The sequence below is a fragment of the Ochotona princeps genome, chromosome 1 (genome assembly GCF_030435755.1).
Source record: "Ochotona princeps isolate mOchPri1 chromosome 1, mOchPri1.hap1, whole genome shotgun sequence".
Classification (NCBI taxonomy): domain Eukaryota; kingdom Metazoa; phylum Chordata; class Mammalia; order Lagomorpha; family Ochotonidae; genus Ochotona; species Ochotona princeps.
In genome coordinates this window covers 52,694,694-52,718,348 of record NC_080832.1, presented here as the reverse complement: position 1 = coordinate 52,718,348, position 23,655 = coordinate 52,694,694, and the positions used below count along the sequence as shown (strand labels likewise).

Below are 23,655 nucleotides of genomic sequence, written 5' to 3'. Positions count from 1 at the left end.
TCTCCCTGCTAGAACTGTAAGGATGACACAGGATAGACAAAAATGGAAAACTCTATCTTGATCTTTTTCTTCTGGCCTAAATGAAATGTGAGTCAATTTATTCTGAAACAACTATAAGATTGGTCAAAATACATCAAACAGTATATTACCTTTCAACACATCAGAGCTGGCGGTGTGCTGCATTGGTTAAGACATCACAACCAATGCCAACACTGAGTCCCAGCTTCTCCATTCCAATCCAGCTCTCTATTCATGTATCTAGGAAAGCAAAGATGGCCCAAGTGCTTGGACCACTGCCACCAGGTAGGAAACCTGGAGGGATTTCAGGCTCCTGCCTTTGGCCTGGGTCCAGCTTTAGCCATCAAGTCTAGTTGGGGAAATGAACCAGTGCATGGCCCTATCTCTGCAGCTGCAGCTCTTTCAAGTGAAACTTTTTAAAATGTAAAACACAGGTTTTCAATACATTGAATAATAGGTAGGTCAGTAAAACCTGGAAGAAACTACTGACCTAATGGAGTGCCTTAGGTGGCCGGGAAGGCCAATCTAGACAGAGCCTGATGAAGTGCCAGAGTTCAAGAGATAGAACTGAGAAATCATGAGCTGAAGGCAACCAGTTTCCCTGATCAGAGAGAAGAGATGATCCCAGAAACCCACACCAAGTGTACCCCAGCATTGCAGCAGGCCGACACACATACCCTGGGGAAGGGGACCTTCGGGGCAAAGGCTCAGAAGCAGTCTCTGGAACTCCACCATGCTTGGGCTGGAGCTGATTCTGATTCACACACCATGAAAGCTCTGGAGCACTGGGTACTTGGCAGGGTCTTTCCTCAATCCTGGGAGAGCCACCAATGCTGCTGTTTTCACTCACTGCACAGTGCTTAACAGAAACCCACTCCATAGGCCGCACCACCCCCAAAAAAGGCAGCTGCTTTCAACTATGTCCCAGGTCAAGCATAAAATTGTTACAGAAATAGTTTGTCCAGCAAGATTAAATTTGCAACGTAGGGCATCCAATAGGAAAAGAAAATACCAATGGAGCACATGTTTGTGTTTAACCCACCCAGGTCCCATAGCAAAGTATGTGGTTTTGAAATTTGGCTCTGGCGCCTGACTCAAGCAACAGGTGATGATTCGAGTAATTGGAGTACCACCAACCTGGGCAACCTGGATTGCTTCCAGATCTCAGCTCCCATCTGGCCAGACCCAGCTAGCCACTGCTGACAACTGGGATATGACCCAGCACATAAGGGCACACTTCTGCCTCTCAAATAATAAAAACATTAACAACCATGCAGAGAAATGGGAAAATACAACCACTGTTGGACAGAAAAAAAAAAATTCAAAGTGACATGAACAGAACCAGATTGCCCATGTTGGTGTGTAGCATGGTAACGAATATATGCACCATGTAAACAGAAGCCCAATTTTACTTTGTATACAAACTAAACTTAAAGGAAGGCAAGGTCACAAAACAGTAAGATTTTCAGAAATATAAAACAAGAATATGTTTTTCCTATTAATCCTTGGTAACCCATGGCAGGGTGTGTATTCTTCTGGGTTAGATCAATTCGCATGTCCCTCCCACAGGCATGCCCCCGACTATTCCTCTGAGGCTCATTTTCTTCACTGAAGAATACATACATTAGTTATCATCAGTTATCTTACTAAATCATAAAAAGCCACTCCCTACACCACCACCAAATGAACTAAGGTAAATCTACTAGCGTGACATTTTGTATCAAAATAAAACAACATATTTCAGACAATAAGAGTTTAATTCAATAAACATGTAGATTTATTTTAAATCAGTTTGGTACATGATACAGATTGGTTTTGCCAAACTAAAATATAAATTTCTAAACACAGCAGTGTCTGCCTGTGCAACAAGTATCTGTAAGGTAAAATAAGGGTACTTGACAGAACTACATCTGCATGGACAAATCAGATGAAAAATCTGAAGAGGTTTCCATATATTTTCAGGATTAAAAAAAAATCCAAAATTATTAATGGCTCAAGATACCACACTGCTAAAGGGGAGTAGGGGAAGGTGAGGGAGAGAGTCAGAAAAAGGCTGTTGAGTTCTGTTACAAGAGCTCATTTGTAGGTCTGCAAAATCTCAGGGATTTCAACAGAATGCTTTTGCTGTCAGAGCATGCTGGAAAACGCGGAAGCCTCAACTCAAGCTGCATTTTCCCGTTTGCTCCCTGCTGGACACTAATGTGTGGCAAGGAACACATATTCAAGGAAATGATAACTACACTGTAGCTAATTTTGCCACCTTAGGAAGAATGGAAACTTTTTTGCAATTTTCAAATGAATCTTGTAGCACTCTGTAAAAGCTAACAGCCATGGCACCATAATAAACTTCTGAGGTACCTAGGGTAGTACTACCAATGGGAAAACGAAAACGTGAGGTAAGCCTACCTTTCCCCAAAAACCTTTGAAGCCAGAGATTTTAAACAATTAAGGCACTTGAAAACATTAGGTTTATGTACAATGTGCAAGTAAAACAAACTTCAGCTGTACCAGTAAGTAACAAAGGAAACAGTAAATCTTCACCCAAGAACCTTTAATACCATTCGCTAAATGCAAAGAGTTTCATTTTAGGAAACAAACCAAAGCAATTTGTCATTCCCTGTTATAAAATATTGAAAACCAAGTGCTACATTCAGCCAAGAAGGCTAAAGAAACTACAACAACAAAAAAAGCTTTATGACCTAGACAAGAAAAGTCCATTTTAAACTAAGAAAAGCCTCTGAGCTCATCCAGTATGTCAGAGGCCACGGGAGAAGTGACCCACTAGGAGGGGAGGGAGGAAACTAGAAAAAAATAGTATAAGACAGCTACAGAAATTGAACTATGCATGCCTATTACATAACAGGAATCAAAACCAAGAAGGGAGATTAGAAAAAAAAAACCATATTCATTCAAAAAACCATCATTAAAATATACAATCTGATCAACTAAAAACCCCTCGGGTTTCTGAAATTACATCAGTTACATCTGCTGTCTGAAAACCTAAAATGATTGCCTTACCTAAAGACTAAGTAATTCTGAAATTTACTTCCTTCCTGCCTAACTAAAGAAGTGACTTTTCAAGAAAGCTTGGTGGAAATCCTTTCAAGGCGCAACACTTTGCACCAAGGTGCACTTTGTTGAAGCACAAAGGGAACGTTAAATCGTGTTCGCTCCGTACTTTTCAACAGCCATTAGGAACAACAGTGGGAGGTTCAGTACGGGAGGGCTTTCAACTTGCTGTAAGATCCTTTAGCTCAAGTTCCTCAGCTCTGAAATACTTTATCCACCCTGGAAGCTTTCCATTAAATTCAACAGTATGATGTCTAAAAGCAGTTTACTACTGTTTACTTCCAATGATAGTCAGAGACCATTTACCTTTCTTAACATGAACAAAGAAATAGCAAACAGTTCAAGTTACCTCTCTGTCCTTTAAGGCACGGTTCTTTATTTCTCAAAGATGTAAGGTGCTTTATATATTTATGAACAATAACCTGTCACACCTGTACACTAACACTTTGTATCCTTTCATTTCTTTAACTCTGGAATGTAATTCCCTGCGTGGCACCTTATTTCTAATGTAGAAAAATTTAACTTATCAAGCACAAAATTTTGAGTTTAAGCCTACAGTTTATACTACCGAATGTATAAATGTATTCCTCTTTTGAAATAACCATAACCCACCTGACTGACACTCATTTGGCACACACTCTTCTCAATTCTGGTCACTAAGCTGTATCTTGAGTTTGCATGAAAATAATGCGGCTCTGAGGCTTTAAATGACTAACCTGCAAAGACTCATGAGGTTGTCTATATATGACATTTTCCACCACTTAGAAAAAGTTACATTTGGCATGTCAAGAAAAGAAACAATCCCACAGCAGCAGCCATTTAAAATAAAAGACGACAGCCACAAGGATTCATGCAGAATATCGTTAAATATTCCCGTTGAGCAAAATGGTTTAACCTATTTCTCTTCCAGATCGATGTTCCAGCACATCCTGTATGCATCCTGTGGAAATGTAAAGATCCTGGAATAGTGTCTTCCATGTGGGACTTCTTCAGAAAGAGTATCTTGGTTTCAGTGAGTTACTCAAACGAATCGCCAGTCCTTGTTAATTTATTGGGTCTGTTTACAGAGTGTGGTAATTTCGTTCTTTAGATTTGCAGAATTTATAGAGAAAGAAAATTACAGCCTGCACACCCAAGACAAGGACAATTCCTCCAATGAAACTGGCTGCATCAAAGGTGGACTTCCGCCCAGGTGATAAGGTTGGGGTGAAAGTGGTATTTGCTGCACCTATTAAACATAAAATAAGAAATAACAATTTTTACTAATCTGCCAACCCTCTATAATAATTCAAGAACCCACTTGAGTTTTTTCGTCACATATTAAAACCCACACAGTACTTCCTCTAGCCAAATCTTGATGGCTAGACTTCACCACCAATACAGACAATAAGCTTTCAAAAATGTCGCTCTTCATTTCACCCCGGGACAAAAGCAGACAAGGCTGTTACTATATTTCAGAGACAAAAACAAAATAAAAAGATTTTTTTAACATGTAAATTATGTTCTGGGAATTCATCAAGCATTTTTCAGACACATAACAATTGCTTTAGACTACAAGTTTTTAGTTAATTACTTGAGTATATATCAGTATTTGCATTCAAAATTCATGAGACTTGAACTGTAGCAGGTGTCACAAGGTTGATAAAATTTAGTTGTAGGGACTGGTGTTGTGGTCCAGGGGGTAAGGAATCACTAGTAATCCCAGCATCCCAAATGCACCACTTCCAATCCAGCTTTCCACTAGTGCACCTGAGAAGGCAGGGGACCTGGCCCAAGTACTTGAGGCTCTGTCACCACGTGGGAGACCAGCAGAACATTCCTCCTTCCTGCCTTTGGCCTAATAGTTTCTGTGGCTATCTGGGGAGCGAACCAACATAGGAAAATCAATCTGACCCAGCCTTTCAAATAAATCTTTTTTTTAATCAGTTCCAAATTTCAAATTAAAAGAACCTTATCTACAACTTACACTTTCAACGAACAGAACAATGTGTAATTAAATAGTACTTTATCAGCAAATTTTACATGTTGAGAAGGCATTACCAAACCATATGGAAAAAGAACATAAACATTGGAATTTTTTTCAGGGCAAAAATGTTTTAAGAGGAACAAAAAGACTACAAAAGCATGATCTTTTTTAAGAAAAAGCAATTCCATGCTTAAATTCTGTGGTGTAGAGGGTAACACTGCAGCCTGCAATGCCAGCAGCCCATCTGGGTACCAGTTTGTGTCCTTGCTGCTCCTTCCATCCGCGTCCCTGCCACCCACGTGGGAGACCCAGACAACGCTCCTAGCTGCTAGCTCCGGCCTGGCTCAGCCCTAGCTATTGCAGCAACTTGAGGAGTGAACCAGCCTCTTTCTCTGTACGCTTTCAAATGATAATTCTTTTTTTTTTTTAACAGAATATCAATGAACACTGGATATGGTTATTGTGACAGCTGGCTAAGTTTATTTTAAATATGGCAAGAAAAAATGGTTACAGACTTGTTTAGGTTATATTCACTCAAATTGCCATTGTCTCAAAACACAACCAATCCCTAATCATGACAGGAATGATCAGATTTCATTCACAAGCTGTAAAAGTTTGAAAAACATTATCATTGCGTTCCACTGTGTCATGCTACTCATGATTTCATATTAAAGAACTGCAAGAGAGTTCTGTGTAGTGTTATCATGATTACTTTAAGAACATACTGTTTGGGGCCCGGCACAGTGGCCTAGCAGCCAAAGTCCTCGCCTTGAAAGCCCCGGGATCCCATATGGGTGCCGGTTCTAATCCCGGCAGCTCCACTTCCCATCCAGCTCCCTGCTTGTGGCCTGGGAAAGCAGTCGAGGACGGCCCAAAGCTTTGGGACCCTGCACCCATGTGGGAGACCCGGAAGAGGTTCCAGGTTCCCGGCTTTGGATTGGCGCAGCACCGGCCGTTGCGGCTCACTTGGGGAGTGAATCATCGGACGCAAGGATCTTCTTCTGTGTCTCTCCTCCTCTCTGTATATCCGACTTTGTAATAAAAAATAAATTAATAAATCTTTAAAAAAAAAAAAAGAACATACTGTTTGGAACCCCTGAATTTCAGTCCATACAATTCATGAATCAAACTGGAAAATGTAGGTGGAACAGTAAAAGGCACACATCCTACAGCACTTAAAAAAACAAACCCAAATACCTGATGTGGTAGCTGTGGTAGAAGCTACAGGCCAAGTAGTGGTTTTAGCTGCAATGAAGTAAAACACATTTTAAATTCTTAAATTACTAATTTCTGTTATCTACCATCTCCTTTATGAAAATAATGATACTAACATTAACATACTTACAAATTTTTGAATAAAAGCTACATTTTAGTTAATGGTTCACTAACATGTCCATGCTGAGGAATATTCCATATAAATTTATTTTATAACATGAAGATGTAATCACAAAATTATCTCCATGTTAAGATCTATTTGTGTAAGTATATATTCTATGCATATGTGTCTGGATAAAGTTTTCAAGAAATATCCAGAGAGGGGCAAGAATATTTAGATGAAAGGACTACAGACTCTCCTTAACTTAGGGGCTGGTAAACTTTTCTTAAAAGCACAGAGGGCAGGGTCTGCCGTGGCCGGTTAGGCTGCTGCCTATGACATGAGCATCCCGGATAAGCTCTGGTTCATGTCTCGGCTGCTTTATTTCCGATCCAGCTCCCTGCTGATGTGCCCAGGAAAGCAGTGAAAGACAGCCCAAGGGCATGAACTCCAGCTACTCACATGGGTGTCCCGGATGTCTGGGACTTCCAGGCTCCTGGAATGTTTTGACTATTGTGAATAAACTAGTGGATGGAAGAGCTCTTCCCCCTCTCTGTAACTATGCCTTTTAAACAAACAAATCTTTCAAAAAAGAAAAAGGGTAGAGAGTAAGTATGTTTGATTTGGTGTACTATATAAAGCAAAAGCAGCCAAAAACATCAAAATGGGCAACTGTGTTCCAGTAAAGATTCATTCATCAATTTGGAGCCCACAAGTAAGACCTAGTAGATCACTCTGCCTGGGGCCAAAACACTTGAACTGTATAATTACTCTGAAGAAACACTTGCTCCGAGAACCTCTGAATGTAAAATAACTGTGGGAACTGAAACACTATTAAGACAGGAAATTCAATCTGCGACTGTCTTTTCGCAGGTGTGGTCTCTAAGGGTTCTCGAATCTCTACTAGAAAGGAAGGACCTGGACAGTCTGAACAAAATAACATTGTTCTACTGTCACTCAACCACTGGGCCACCCAGTGCTACTGGAACACCTGAGAAGTTTTCACTTAGCTAGGCTCCTTAGTCAGGGTTGAGTTTTTTGGGAAGAGGGCACTGCAGAGGCAAGGCTCTCCAGGAATTACTAGCTGGAGACTGTTCCTCACAGTGGGGTCCCAGGAAAGTGGGTTTCTCAGACATTGTAACACAGGACCTTCAATACAAACGGGTACTCATTACAGTGGGCAGCAGGCAAAGACTTGCAGGGGCACATTGGGGGAAATTAAGTCCATGGAGTTCTTATCATTAGGAAAAATGCGAAGTGTTACACAGCATTAGCTTTTAAGTTATTTCAGAAAAACAGGATTTAAAGGCTAAAGAGAATTAAAAACTGTTTCTCCTATCAGTACTGCTACTAACAGAAACTAAGCGCCTAGGGTTGCTAATACTACTGATGGACGTATGTGTCCCTGCATGCTGGCATCCTTCCTCTGCTGCTTCGGGCTGTGGTGCACGCCCATCTCTCCTGCACGTCACCCCACTGCTCTTACCTGCCCCCCAACAGGAGCAGCCTCCCACAGGAGCCCAGCGTTGGAGGGAATCACTTCTTCAGGGCGCCCACTTCTCTGCAAGGTTTTTGCGGTTTATACTGATGGAGGGTAGAGGGGGGAGCCTTTCAAATTCAACACATATAAAATTCTCAGTTTTTAAAACACGAACACCAATTTTCTGATCCCTCTTGCTTTTCGGCTCTCAACCTGCACCCTCAAAACATGGGAGAATGAAACTCTTCTTCTTCACCAATAGGCACAAACATTTACACATTTTTACTACTGAAAAATGTGTTACATAGACAACATGTTCAAAATAGACCTCTATTTTAGGAACACTCGTCTACTGATCTACTATATGTTCTGTGTACGATAAAAAAATTCATAAGTTATAAAAGAAATGGAGGATACCAAACTAATTAATCCAATCACTCACAATTTTTCCCACAAGGTTTCTCTTTACACCTATAGTAACAAAAACTAAAACAGTACTGAAATTGCTTTCTACAACTTTTACAGTTTATCTTAACTTAATGTATCAGGAACATTTTTACCTCTAACATAATTTAGGTCATTCTGTTATTATGTATCTCTATTTTATTTATTTTTTCTTACTGGGGAGGGCTATTATAAATTAACCATATGGCATACCTTTTTACATAAATCAGATTCTGTCTGCACTGTGCCCTAGGCCATCCCATAATTTCCCACTTGCTCTCTTTAACAGAAGCAACATACATATGCCAAGAAAACAATCACCTAAAGGGTCGTTTTTCAACTACTAACTGCCAGTTAACTGGTGCAGGCCCTGACTTCCTTCCCCTTGGCAGAACCAAAGACAGATAAGAAACCCGTGGTAGTTTCCAGGAAGGAACCAGTGAGGAGAACTGTAACAAGAGGGGACCCACAACAGTTTTGGGGACATGTCTCCAACTCTTCCTTTTTGTTCACATCCCACTTTCTGGAAAGGAGTTTTCTCCTGACACCAGTGCAACCATCAGCTTTCACATCCTTGTCAACAATGACCTCTAACAGGCACTGCAAACTTAGGAGCCCAGCACTGTGGAAACAATTGGCTCACGGTTAGTTGTGCAGTCATTTACAGACTTCCCACGCTCTTAAGTGGCAGGTGATACTGACACACCACCCTAGGGTCTGGCACTGGGAGGAGCTGTGTAGAACCACCCAGCTGTTCTTGTCTTTGAAAACCTATACTTACACATGTTGACAGCATTTTCAGACACCTTTCTCTAGCCCTTCTTCTAGGCCTGCCCCTACTGAGTTTCCTCTCACTCCTGAGACTTCCTTTAAGTTTAGTTCTCCAGCCCAATCCTTACCCCTACTCTACTTTTACAGAGTATGCTGGCTGAAAATCTATACTTCTACCCAAGAGTTCTTTCCTGAACAGTCTGCTGAACAGACTCCACAGCATCTGTAAGAAGTCTGCAAACACCACACACAACTATGCTGGATCTGCTGAAACTGCCGAAACTGCCTCAGCAGTTAGCTCTGTCACCTACAGTACATGCTCATGCAATTATTGTAGCCCACGATGAAGTCAGTCTTAACCAATTTTCAAAATTATACCGACTTTTAGGCACTTCAGAGCATAAAAATCATGAAAGATAGTGAGAGAAAAAATTCAATTATCTTGTTTACCTGTAGAAGCAGTTGGCACCGGAGCAGTGGTGGGTTCTATTAAGAAACAGAAACCATACACATCAAAGCTGTCCGAAATATTACAATACAGCACTGCTTCCCAACCTGCAAGCATCTGAATATCATCCTCACAATTTAGACATTTAGTGCCACTTGTGGACTACTCACAGCTGTCCCAAAACAGATCTCCCCTTAGAAACAGAACCTCTGTTCCCCAAAGGAAAGACCCAGCTCAGCCTCCCATTGGAGAGTCAGTCCTGTGTGACTTCCAGGAAGCACCCTGCAGACAGACAGGGCTCTTTCTCTGCCTTCATCTTCCCATCAGCAGGAAAAATCAACAGGATGGCTCAAAAATGAGTGCACACCTCAGACAGTAGGAGCACAGCCAGTTGGAGGGATGCGAAGGGTGAAAACCTGAGAGAAACCCAAGGCCCTAAGGGCTGTGGAGCTCCACACTAGACCCAACTTCCTTTACAGAGCAGAGAGTCAACCTACCCACTGTTTCAACCACTGTAATTGGGATCACAGGGTTTGGTTATGACTAACAATCAAACCTAACTCTAACTGGTACATAATCAAATAAGTGGCATTACTCAATTTTTATTTATACCAGTATTTTTTAAAATGCTGTACCTAATCATGTCTCTAAATAACATGAAATCACAGGTCTGAGGGCTCTTACTAACACACGTGCAATGAAGTGAGGCTGAAGAGTGTCTCCATGTGCCATCCCATAATCCATACTATGCATCTCATGTACAGTGTAACTGATCTGATGCCAACCAGATCTGTGGTGCCCACATCCCTGTTGAGATGGGAAAACCCCACCAGGGTCACTCAAAGGGAGACACACACTCCACAAAACCCCTTTTCTACTCAACAGCTACCTGCACACCTAACTGGGAACTGGATTTTCCCAGTAACTTATAATCTTGTAAGAAAAATCAGCAATCTCAATCATGAATTTTAACAATTCTGCTGGGCAAAGAGTAAAGGTTGAAGATAATCAAGTTCCTCAAACTAGTATAAAAAGAGGACTGAATATACAGGAGGTTCACTTAGTCACAGTACAAACTATACTGGACAACGAATTTGATAATTACCAAGACTCCAAAAGTGCCAGAACAAAGTTGTCCAGTCCTGTAAGATACAACTAATGCAGATAGCATCTAAATGGCAGTGAATTTCCAAAACAGTTAAACAGAAAACAGAAAAAGCAAACAAACAAAAACCACAGGAAAGGACTCATTCATACTAATCACTAGGTCTACCTTCAAAACCTCCTTCTTGCAGGATCAGCATGCGCTCACATGCAAATCCCAACTAGATCAGAATGATGGCACAGCTTCAAACACCAGAGAAACAAAGTGATCTGCGGCCAGGAGGGTCCTCCCCTTCCTCCACTGTTTTCCCCAGCAGTGACTGTAAATACTTACCAGAACAGGACTCTGTGCTGTTCATCACTTTGCACTCCGCTGATGAATTATGTGAACAGTAGCTCTTTTCTGTTATGGAAAAGAGAAGAAACAAACACCACCAATCATTCACGGGTGCTACTGCAATGGCACTACCATGATCTGGAGCAGCTTCTTAAAAAACCACACCCACAGGCCCAGCATGATGGCTCAGCAGCTAAATCCTCGCCCTGCACCTGCCGCAATCCCATACGGGTACTGGCTGGTATACCAGCTGCTCCATCTCCCATGCAACTGTCTGCTCGTGGCCTGGGAAAGCAGTGAAGGATGGCCCAAAGTCTTGGGAGCCTGCACCACATAGGAGACCCGGAAAAAGCTCCTTGTTTCAGAATGGCTAAGCTCCAGTCACTTGGGAAGTGAACCAATGGACAGAAAACCATTCTCCGTCTCTCCTTCTCTGTCATTCTTTCAAAAACAAAAACACCCACACAGAACCACTTTGAGTCACATAGCCCAATAAACACTATTATTCTCCTTTCCCCTTATTCCTGGAATCCCTCCACATTTTGTCCCTTTAAAATTCAAGTCAATATATTTAACAGATAAATGTGAAAATCCAGATCTCAAAATGATGGTGTGACAGACTGCTGTCAACTCAAGGAAGGCCACCAGAAACCTACCCAGAGGGCGGGAGTCAGCAGGCTTGGTAAACAGAGGTGGAGCCTGCGGAGGCCAGCAGTGCAATCTGGTCCGGGCCTGCCTGAGTCCTCCCAGTTTCTTAGGCTTCATGGACTGCTAGACTTGCAGCAAGAGGAAAGAGGCCTTCCCCAGCAACTCTCAGAGGACAGCATTCAGTCCCTACTGCCTGTTGTACATTGGCCATGTATCTGTGAGCATACATTCCAACTTGTAAGAGCACTGTGACCTTTATGCCACGTTGTAATGTCTACAGCTTTTCAATTTTCACCAAAAAACTGAGAAAATTAACATGCAGCTTTCAATTATTTTTTAAAACCCAACATTTTTTTGCTAGTAGGAAAAAAACCAACACATTATCACCTTACATTAAGAAAACTGACTTAGCTTGGCCTATCACACTTTCTAACGTGGCTTCCTCCAGTCTCAGTGACAGGGCACCCTGTCTCAGACCCATCTGGAGAGGTGCCTGTCTGTTCTAACGGTTGCCCCACCTCATTAAACCCTGCTACTTTGCTTATCACTGAAAAGAGGGCAAAGAAAACCTGAATAATTCATGAAAAAAATCTGAAAAAAATTTATGTTGTAATTCCATAATAACAACAAAAACTTCATCTCATCCTCATTTCAGGATACTTTCATCTAGCTTTTAATCCTACCAATGTTGATAAATTTAACTCGCTAAAACTTCACACAGCATAGGAAGGCGTCGCCATTCTCTCCAACTCATTCCTCCCTCGTGTGGATGCGTCCACTGAAATCAGCTGTGAAGGCCTCGACACAGCTGGTCCAGCAGGCCGCAGCAGACAGGGTCTGTTTCCAAGGGAAAAGCACCCAACTTTCTTCCCACAGCTAATTCTGACACATGAGTGTAAAACAACTGCTCCTTTAAAATTGACTGACCCCTACCTATCAAGTCTGGGCATGGGCAATGACATTTTTCAAGGTATCAATCACCTGGCATTTTAAAAGAATAATGATTCTAAAATAGAGTACACACTTACCTGTTAAAGACATTTTAGATTTCCAAGAAAATATTGCATATTTTCTCAACTTAAGATTTTATTTGTAATACATTTCAAAATGTGATAGTAAAAACAGTCCGATTCTCCCACAATTAGGGCAACCCCCACAACCTCTTACCTTTGCAAACTAACCAAACGCAGGTAACATTATCAATACTACTATTAGCACAGGAAACACAACTGCCATGGCTGGCACACGATTCTAGGAAGAAAAATGCATGAAATCAATGAATTAATTAGCATCCCATTTGGGTTTGTTCTACCTATCGCTTCTGAAAAAACACCATATATGACAGTAGAATTAATAAATTCAGAGAAACAATAAAATTGTTTAAATTGTTTAGTAAGAAAGTGTTGTCATCATGCATAACAGAGCCATAAACAAACTCAACAGGAAAACCAACCAGCAGTAAGAACACTGAGCACCTGCAACTACCCAAACAGTCCCAGGCTCAGGGCTACTTAGGAGTCACGAGGCACTGGAAAGGATCCTTGGGAAAAAAAGCTGTTACAAGACCAACAGGACACATGGGAAAAGCCCTGCCCCAAACCATGGGAGTGGGTGAACCCTGGGGTTTTTCTATTACAGTTGGAGTTTAAATTCTGATACTGTCATTCTGAAAACAAGCTCCTTTCTGGAAGAATCAAGACCCTTCAACGAACCACTATTAAAAAGGTGATGCTCCAAAGCGAATCTAACCCAAATTCCTGAGCAACGAGAACTCAAGGAAGGCTTCCCACACACAACCTCATCTGCTTTCTGCCACCCTCCAACCCCACCAGCAACAACAAAAAACGTATGCAGAACCACAGCACTATAGTATCTCACCCCTGGTAGTTACAGCACTGGGCCAGCTAAGGCGCCTGCAGTGGAGGACTGCCAAACCAGAAAATGGAGGCTACCTCGAAAAATTCTTGGACAACAAACATTCTCCTTTAGTTCCATTTTTCACAAGCTCTCAGGAGTACCCTCGTAGGTTCTGCACAACTCCCCCTAGCTGTTTCAAATCCTTACTGCTGGGTGACAGCACAGCAGGGCAAACACTATTTGCAATTCACTAAACCTGCTACTTTTCAGACTGCCGCTTACCGGACTATAATTTCCAGAAAACACAAACACAAATTATCTCCTCTGCAAGCATTTCAATTACACTAAAGCAATTAGCTTGGTTTCCAAGCCATTCTTTAAGGCAAAATAAAAGGGGGGGGGGGAGAACCCCACACACTTTACAAATTGCCAAACAGGGAACAGACAAAAATATTTTGCTCTATCATCCTAAAAGCAGAGCAGGGAAAATTTCTAGCACTGTGGCACTGTCCGGCGGCAATTTACGTCCCTCATTTTTCAATTTTCGATTACTACCATTTAATCTTCCTAAGCAGAACAGCAAACAAAAGCCAAGAGGTTACGATTCCTGACTTTGAAACGAAACATCCGTGAAATGCTAGGGGCAGAACACGATCGGCAAAAGAATGCTTTGGTCCAATCGTCACCCCTTGGCAAGCCTTGTCAAGCCAGACAAGCTCCGGCTCAGGGCTAGCACACTCAAGCACACTCAGCCTGCAGGTTTTAAAACAACCAGCTGCTTCTCTTTAACACTTTCAGCGTACTTTCCCTCCCTGTTTCGCGATGCCCGAAAAACATGCCGATTTCTGCCAAAATCTGGATATGGCTAAACCTCTCCTTCCTGCTGTCCACAGGGTGGAACAAAGGTGTGTTCCAGAAAATGCTTACTCCACAACCGACTGACCACACACACACCCCTCCTTAGGGGCTGCCCGCGGAGCCAGCGTGGACACAAGGAGCACCCCTTTTCCTAAATCACTATGATCACACTACAGGCGACTCACCCCTCTCTCACACCGTGCACGAGCAAGAGCGCATCTTTTCAACTTTCTCTTTCCCCTCTTCTCGCCCACTTCCGCAGAGAAACCTCTCCGGGGACACGGCCCCGGGGATCGGGGGAGGGGATGAACGGGGAAGTTCGGCCTCCCCGCCAAACTCCAGAAGCGTCGCCTAGCCTCGCCCCATTCCCAACCACCCCTATACAGCTGCCCCCCCCAGAAGGAAGCCACGTCCCCTCGGGCCGCGCCTGAGGTCCAGCAGCCGCCAAGACCACCTGAGCCTGCGATTCCCCGAGGGGTCGCCAAGCCGCCGCCCCCTTCCCACAGGTCCCCTTCCCTGCCCCGCCGCCCCGAGAGAGGACTCCAGGCGGGCCGCCATGTTGTCGGAGTGCGGTCCTCCGGGCTCCGGACCCGCGCGCCCCGGTGAGAGAGTGCGGCCGAGCTGGGCGAGGCGGAGCAGAGTGCGCGCGAGGGGCGCCTGAGGGCGGGCGCCCACCTAGTGCTGGAGTGGTGGTCAGCGGGGCAGGCGTCCTGGACGTCGGCACTATTGTGGGCATTACAGACGAGGCGTTAGTCCCGGTCGGGGTCGGGGTCGGGGTCGGGGTCGGGGCCAAGCTGCTGTTCGAATCCACGCACAGGACACAGAGCGCGGCCAGGCAGGTGGCGGCCCAAAGCAGCCGGTGGCAAAGGCCCGACATCATGTCCTCAGCGCTGGCGTCCGGGAAGAAGGCTGCACCACGATCCGGCCGTCCCTCCGTGCCCTGCGGCGCCGCCTCCAAGACTCAGATCCCCGCCGGGAGCGCGCCCAGGTCACGTGAGGGGCTGCGGCCGCGGCGTGGAAGGGGCGGGGCCTGGGGGGCGGGGCTCCGGGCGATACCAACGGGAACTCTGTGGGGTGGAGCAAGGGCCGTCCGGAGGAAGCCGAAGCAGGCTGTTCGACAGAGCGACCGTCATAGAGCGATAAATCAGGGTTTTTTTCTTGAGCTCATGGGATCACGCAGAATGTGACTGGATTTTTTTCTCGTAAATGCGAAGGACCCCCTACTCTGATTTGCATGGAACAATCCACACGACACGTCACGTATGGCCGCCACCTGAGCGCCCCAACAGGCTGTATGTGCGTGCGCGCGCGCGTGCCCGCGCCCCCACGTGACCTTAGGGCCAACGCGTCTCCCGGACCCGCGGGCCACCGGGGCGGAAGTTGTTTCTGAGCAACCTTGGCCGGAGTTGGGGCAGGAGTGCGTTTGTTCTGGGCGGCCGCGGCCCCAGAGGGCTTGCTCTGCCCTCGCTTGGAAAGGTTGACTTTCTTGGAAGTCACTGCGCCCGGGACTCCCTCGGGGCGGTGGAGGCAACCCTCCCCACGGAGTCGGGGTTTTTGCCGCCCACGCGGTGAGAGCCGCTGAGGCACCGAGAGCCCTGAGCCGCCCACTGTCCGCCTCTCCTCCCGCTTCGCCCCGCCTGGCTTTCCCGAGTCGCTGTTTCTGGTGTCGCGAGCCCCGGCCGCTCTGTCCCACACCGCTGGAGTCACCGAGTCCCGAGGCGGCGGTGGAGTTGGACGGTCATCGGGTCCGTCTCCCCTCCCCCGACGCACACACCCCATGACTAGGTGAGGAAATCGAGGCTCGGAAAAGTGACCCTCTACTTGCAGAACTGGACTTTTTTTAAATACCTGTGACGGGGCTGAGACTCCGCTGACCCTTCCAGCAAGGGTGAGCGCCATCTAATGGATGGCCAATTTCTCACTTGATCTTAGCCAAAAGGCCGAGAAGCGATTGGTCAATTTCTCAAAACCATTGCGGGATTTAAAATGCTGCTATACAATGATTTAAAAAAAAATTTTTTTTTTTTTAAGACTTGGGTAGCTGGATTTCGTGCCTTCACGTATTATGGAGTTTTACCGGTGCGTATTTCCCCGAAGCAGGCGCTTACTTGTCCTGGCAGCAGGAGGGAGATCCTCTTTGTGGCCTTTGAACCCCACAGGTTCCGGTGCTGTGGACCCTCTTAACCGTGGACACGTGTTCTGCTGACCACCCTGGCAGGGAGGTAAACAGGAAAGGGATGGTTTGACGCTGACCGAGTTGTGGGACAGGAAGCATGAAAGCGCCGTCAAGCGCAGAAATGAGATGTTTCCGTGGCCAGCCTTTTCAGCCAGCAACACCTGCTTCGCAAGAGGCCGCACACACTATTTTTAGCACATGACCCCGTGACACACACCCACCCCCCAGACTAGATGAAGACACCAGTCAACTGTTTCAAACATTGAAATTATAATAGAGGTGGGTGTTGAGCACAGCAGTTAAGACCCCTCCTCCCATGCTGGAGTGAGCTGGTTTCAGTTCCAGTCATTCCAGTTTCCTGTTTCTGCACACCGGTGCAGAGAGCAGGCAATGACCCGGGAACTCGGGGACTTCTTAATGCCCACGGGAAAGACCTGCGTTGAGGTCCAGGTGCCTGGCTTCAGCCGGACTCAGCTTTGGCTGTTCAAGGTATTTTGAACAGTCGACAAGTGGATCGTTGTTTCTCTGCTTTTCAAATAAAATGAGGAAAGAATTACTGAAAGTCTGTGTTTATGTAGGAAAAGTTCTGTTTCCTCTGCATTCCTCAGTGGATTATTGTGCTTTCCCTCCTAGGATGAACACACCCACCCCATTGTTTAAACCATATATCACCTGCATGTTCACCTCTAATCCTTGGACTTTCCTTACTCCTGATAAGGAGACACTCATTCCATTTTTTTTTAAGACTGGAACACTGTTGGCTTATTTTATTTGCATAGGATCTGTACAACCAGAACAAGCAAGAATACCACAGCCCTTCTCATGGTTCAGAGGAAAGAGAAACAGCTTTACTTTCATTTCCCAAAGGAGTGGGATTGTGCAACCTTGCCAGGGTTGAGTGTTCAGGCTGGCTGTTTTTGTCTCTGCCTTGTGCGCTAGAGCATGCTTAGCAGCAACTGTGATCTATAGCCAAAAGATGCCAGAAGCATCCTGCCCTTCAGTCACAACATGACCACATGCCCTCTGGGAGAGACGCATCTGCAGTCATGAACCACCATCTTCAAGGAGGCTTCTGTTGGCAGGGTCAGCTGCCACGCAGGGTATGACCTTCAGGAAAGGCCTCCTCGCCCATCCGATGGTGGGTGGGCTGCTGCAGCCTCCTTCTTTGTTAACTGTTGAAGGACAGCCACAGACAAGGCTGCAGCCACTCCTGGCAGGGAAAGTTCCTTCTACATTTTCAAACAAAATCAAACTGAATTGTCAGCTCCTCCCAACCACACACACACTCCCCAACACTCCAAACAGACAGACTGAAGGATCGGGTACAGAAAGCCTCCTGAAGTAACCTGTGTTAACGGGGAGGTCATCAGTACAGCAGTAAAGGCCTGGGAAACCAAGAATGTGGCCAAGAGAAACTTATGGACTGCCTGGCACATGGACCTGGTTTAATAAGATGTCATTTTAGGGCCCAGTAGCGTGGCCTAGCAGCTACATCCTTGCGTGCACCAAGATCCCATATGGTTGCCAGTTCTAATCCCGGGGGGCCCGCTTCCCATCCAGCTCCCTGCTTGTGACCTGGGAAAGCAGTCAAGGATGGCCCAAAGCCTTGGCACCCTGCACCCATGTGGGAGACCCAGAAGCTTCTGGTTTGGGATCGGCTCAGCACTGGCCATTGCAGTCACTTGGGGAGTGAATCACCGGACAGAATATATTCCTCTCTATCTCTCCTCCTCTCTGTATATCTGACTTTGCAATAAAAATAAATAAAAATCTTTATTAAAAAAAAATAGGATGTCATTTTAGGCCCAAAACCAACACTACCCCATGACCCCAGATCTTGCTAGTCCAATCTTCAAAGCTAGTCCTGTCTTTTGTCCAGTGTTCAAGGTACAGTTCCTAGATGAGAAAACATGACTGACCTACAAGAGCTTCTCCCCCTGTCCTTGGCTCTGGCCCCCAGTTCAACGAGCTCTTCGCCAGAGCTCCATGAGCTGTCTTCAGTTCTTTTAACCACTCATATTTTGTTTTGTGGTCGGATTTTCATACATGTGGTTTCCTCTTAGACTACACAGCCACTTCTGGCACCTGGTCAGTTTCTACTTCTGCATTCAAGTCTCTCAAAATGGTTGTCACTCTTGGAAAGCCATCCTTAAAATCTTGAACAAGGAATCAAGATGGCAGACTAGGGTAAGGACACGCTTAAACGGACAGAAAAACATTTAATTAGGATGAAGCAGAGAGGACATATTTCAGGAAATAGGAAAGAGAAGAACAACAGCAGAGGGGTACCTGGAGACTGACTGACACAGGAAAACAACGGACACAACGGTGTGGTGTTGCAGTGACTGATACTCCAGCACGGCGATCTGAACTCCACTAGCAGCCAGAACTCCACCAGCAACCAGGTGGGAAAGGACTTTCACTGGGAGCTTGGGAGGTGAACCCAGACAAAGAACTGTCCGTCCTGCTGGTCCATTTGTTTTGACCAGCAACAGAGACAGAGCAGCAGATCCCAGATGGGCAGTGCGAGAACAGGGTGGATTTCACAGCCCAGTCAGTCCCCTAGAGCCGAATTGGGAGCCATTTTGCATAAGGAGGCAAAGGCAAGGGAAAGGACTGAGCATATGCTGAGCTGGGAGTGAACTCATTTCTGACTCAGTGAACTGCAGCAATGTGGCATTCTACAGGTTCCACCAAAGACAGGTCTGGGTAGCCCTCAAACCTGATGGCCAGCAGATCAAGAACTGTAGTAGTGGTATGTCAGGCACCATTTTGCGCACTGTGGCAATAGCTTTAGGACTGCCGGGGACAACAGTGAACTGCGCATGTGCTGAACTTACGAGAACTCACTGAGGTCCGTGGATAGCACTGGTCCCGCAGGAAAATGATACCGACTGTGGCATCGTCCGGGTCAAAATAGGTCTGTGTGGCATCCAGACCTAACGTCCAACAGGTTCTGACAAGGTCAGTGCCACCAACAACCTAACTATATAGGACACCTGGTATCTCTCTAATCCTGGGACCTGCTCCAACCAAAAGTGGGAGAAAGGTTGCAGAGACAACAGTGCAGCCTCAGCACGGTATCACAGGAGGTGGAAAGTGGTAAGCCAGGAGCTGGGGCTATGGAGACCACGGTGAAAATCTAACTTGAGAACCCAGACCTGGAACTCGCTGGAGGTTGTGGCACAAATGGCTGCAAAGCAAAAAGTTGTGTACCAATGGCAATAAGTAAAATCGCATTGTAGACCTGGGGGTGACACAGCTTAGAAACCTGCCCCAAGAAGACTCTGCTAACCAGAAGTGCAATGATCAAGAGCAAAAGAAGAGACAAAAGCACAATGAATATTACTGAAAACTCCCCTGAAAAGGAGGAAAACCCTATGCCAATCTCAGAGTTAACTGAGGAAGACATCGAGAAAATGGAGCACACAGAATTCAGAAAACTCATTTTAAAGATTCTGATCAACAATGAGAAGCACATGCAAGAGTTCAAAGAATTTAAGGAAGCAATCAAGCAAATCAAGGCTGATATATCAGAAATTAAGAACACAGTAGAGCAAATTAAAAGTACAGTGGAGAGTCTCCAAAATAGAATGAAGCAAGCAGAAGAAAGAATCTCAGAACTGGAAGGTATTTCCTGTCATTAGGGGGAAGCAAACAAAAAACTGGAAGCAGAGCTGGATCAGGCCAAAAAAAGTATTCAAGAATTGAAAGACACTATTAAGAGGCCAAATATTAGAGTTCTGGGAGTCCCAGAAGGTGCAGAAAGAGAAGCTGAGTTTGCAAATGTATTTAATGAAATAATAAAGGAAAATTTCCCTAATCTAGAGAAAGAATTGGGAAACAAGATCCAGGAGGGGCTCAGAACTCCCAACAGGCTTGATCAAAAGCGATCTTCACCAAGACACATGATCATCAAGCTCTCTTCAACTGAACATAAGGAAAAGATCCTTAAATGTGCACGTGAAAAAAATCAATTGCTATATAAAGGAATATCAAACTCACAGATCTCTCACAGGAAACTCTACAGGCAAGAAGAGAATGGAGTGACATATTCCAGATTCTAAAAGAAAAAAATTGTTGGCCTAGGATAACATATCCAGCAAAGCTTTCTTTTGTCTTTGAAAATGAAATAAAATTCTTCCACAGTAAAGAAAAGGTAAAAGAATTTGCCTCTTCCAAACCTGCCCTACAAAGGATACTTCAAGCTGTTCTCTTGACAGAAAAGAGGAATAGCACCTACCCAAACCAAAGGCAAATGGGAAGAACATCCCAGTAAAATGACAACAGAAGACTAAACCAATGAACAACCCATTCCTAAAATGACAGGACCAAATGCCACCCATACATATTAAACTCTGAATGTAAATGGCTTAAGCTCAATCAAATGTCATAGATTAGTAGACTGGATTAAAAACAAAACCCATCTGTTCTTTGTCTAGAAGAGACACACTTCACCAACAAAAATCAGCGGAAACTATATCGCATGGGTTTTGTTGTTTTCTGTTAGTTTCATCTCTTCAAAACAGTTTCGTCTGATTAAATCATTCAGTGACTCCTAGATCATACAGTAGCATCATTTTCTTCAAGAAAGTTCTTGATTTTCATTTCTTCAGCTACACGTTAGTCATTTAATAGCATGTTATTTAACTTGTTGGTGTTGTTAATTTATTTTTGCTCCCTGATGTTTTGTTTTGTGGCTCTTCATTTAAGGGGATGTATAGTAGCTGTGTAATGGAGACTGTCATATCTAGTAACATGTCATTTAACTTCATGGCATTCTAAATTTCTATTTTTCTTTCTTTTGTTGATTTTGTATTATGACTTTTCATTTGAGGGGATGTACAGTAGCTGTGAAATGAAGACTAACATCCAGATGTGAGGATACAATGTAGTATGCATCTCTACTTGCAGACAAAGATGGACTCCCATTGAAACTGTTCACTGTATCTTGACAATAGGATGCTGGACTCTCTGCCATTGTCCATGCCCGCAATGATGGACATATGACTGTGTATGAAGAACTATATTTTAGTAATGATATAGAGGAACTAGGTGGGGGGGGGGAGGGAATTGGGGAGGGAGCCAGGAGCCTATGGAATTGTATAAGATGATAATAATAATAATAAAAATAAAATGTAAAAAATAAAAGAAAATAAATGCTACAATCTCTAAAAAAAATAATAAAATAAAATAAAATCCTGAACAAGGGCTGGTGCATGGGGTAGCATGTGAAGCCACCGTTCCATCTGGGGGCAGGTTTGAGTCCCAGCTACTCCACCAGAAGCACCTCCCTACTAATGCACCAGGAATGCAGCAGGGAGTAGTGCAAGAGCTTGGGCCCCTGCACCCAGCTTCCAACGGGCCCAGCTCTGGCTGCTGGCAGCCATTTGGGGAGAGAACCAGTAGATGGAAAAATCTCTTGTCCTCTCTCTAATTCTGCCTTTCAAATAAATACATAAGTTTTTTTTTTTTTTTTTTAATTCCAAAACACTCATGCTGGTGGTTTGGCACAGGGGTTAGAGAGGTTGCTTTGGGCATTGGTGTGGATGGAGTGATGGGCTCCTGACTTCAGCCTGACCCAGCCCCTGCCATGGTGGCCATTTGGGGAGTGAACTAGCAATGGAAGATACCTTACTCAGTCTCTAACTGCTTTTCAGGTTTCCAAAAAAAAAAAAAAAAAGAGAGAGAAAGAGATAAATAAAAGACTGTTTGGGAGCACAGGCATCCCAGGTAACAGTGCTTGGGACTGAGTCCTGCTTCTGCCGACTCTAGCTCTGTGCTCATGTGCACCGTGGTGGGGGCAGGGGAGAGCAGCACGGCATGGCTCAAGTACTTGCATCCCTGCTGTCCACGTGGGAGACTGGGATGGCATTCCTGCCTCTGGCTTGGGCCTGCCCCAGTCCCTGAGTATGGAGTCATTAGGGAAGGAAACCAGACAGATCTCTCTCTGTCCCGTCTCTGCTTTTCACATCTAAAAAAATAATAAATAAATTTTTAAAAAGATTTATTCATTTTATTACAGCCAGATATACACAGAGGAGGAGAGACAGAGAGGAAGATCTTCTGTCCGATGATTCACTCCCCAAGTGAGCCGCAACGGGCCGGTGCACGCCAATCCGATGCCGGGAACCTGGAACCTCTTCCGGGTCTCCCACGCGGGTGAAGGGTCCCAATGCATTGGGCCGTCCTCAACTGCTTTCCCAGGCCACAAGCAGGAAGCTGGATGGGAAGTGGAGCTGCCGGGATTAGAACCGGCGCCCATATGGGATCCCGTGGCTTTCAAGGCAAGAACTTTAGCCGCTAGGCCACGCCGCCGGGCCCATAAAAAATAATAAATAAATTTTAAAACATTGTTTTAAAATCTGAAATTACCCCTTCCTCCCCATCTCCAGGCCAGAAGAAGTGCTCCTGCTTGTGTGCCACAGCACCTTGCATGGCAAAGCGTGTGCCATGTTTCACTGCAGATTTTTCTTCTGCACTGCCAACTCTCACAATGGGGACAGTGCTCACCAATCTGTTCCCTGCTGTAGTCATAACACCTAGCACACAGTAGGTGCTTAGTAGGATTTGGTGGGGAAGGACTTAAAAGAACACACTGGTAGAATTCCGTGGGTCATCCAAAAAGACCTGGTCAAGAGCATGGGAGGGTAGCTACCAAACATGGCTCCTGGAACCCAGTCCCTCTTCAACCAAGGGTCAGGGCAGATTCACTTAGAAGGGATGGGTGAGAAGCATCTTTAATACAGTTACAATATGCAATATGTAATGTAAATCGATTTCTTTATTTGAAAGTAGAGTTACAGAGCGAAGGGTATTCAGAGAGAGATTCCATCCACTGGCTCACTCCTCAGATGGCTACAGGGGCCAGAACTGGGCTGATCCAAAGCCAGGATCTTCCTCTGGGTACCCCACATGGACACAGAGGCTCAAGGACTTGGGCCATCCTTCGTTGCACTCCCAGGGAGCTGGATCAGAAGTGAAGCAGCCAGGACTTGAATCAATGCCCATATGGAATGCCAGTGCGGCAGGTGTAGGCTCAACTCACTATGCCACGGCACTGGCCCCTAAATCAGTTTCAAGAAAGGATTAATCAAAAGTTACACTGCGCTGAAACTGTGTTGAGATTCTTATTGGTGACACTGCAACCAGGATGGATAATGT

At 44.9% G+C, this 23,655-nt stretch overlaps 1 protein-coding gene across 1 annotated transcript; it reads right to left on the bottom strand.

The window, feature by feature from the left end:
• Positions 1-3,446: 3,446 nt before the first annotated feature.
• On the bottom strand, positions 3,447-15,299 carry CD164 (CD164 molecule). The gene is made up of 6 exons (XM_058660055.1): positions 14,991-15,299; positions 12,768-12,851; positions 10,950-11,018; positions 9,514-9,549; positions 6,251-6,298; positions 3,447-4,315 (listed from the first exon to the last, which is right to left on the bottom strand). The coding sequence occupies exons 1-6, from the start codon at positions 15,190-15,192 to the stop codon at positions 4,149-4,151; spliced, it is 606 nt and encodes a 201-aa protein (XP_058516038.1). The 5' UTR covers positions 15,193-15,299; the 3' UTR covers positions 3,447-4,148.
• Between the last annotated feature and the right edge of the window lie 8,356 nt (positions 15,300-23,655).

Coding starts and splice junctions, on each gene's coding strand:
- CD164 (XM_058660055.1), bottom strand. CDS start 15,192: ATGTCGGGCCTTTGCCACCGGCTGCTTTGGGCCGCCACCTGCCTGGCC. Junction 12,852..14,990: donor GACCACCACTCCAGCACTAG/GTGGGCGCCCGC, acceptor TTTTCTTCCTAG/AATCGTGTGCCAGCCATGGC. Junction 9,550..10,949: donor CAGCACAGAGTCCTGTTCTG/GTAAGTATTTAC, acceptor GTTTCTTAATAG/AACCCACCACTGCTCCGGTG.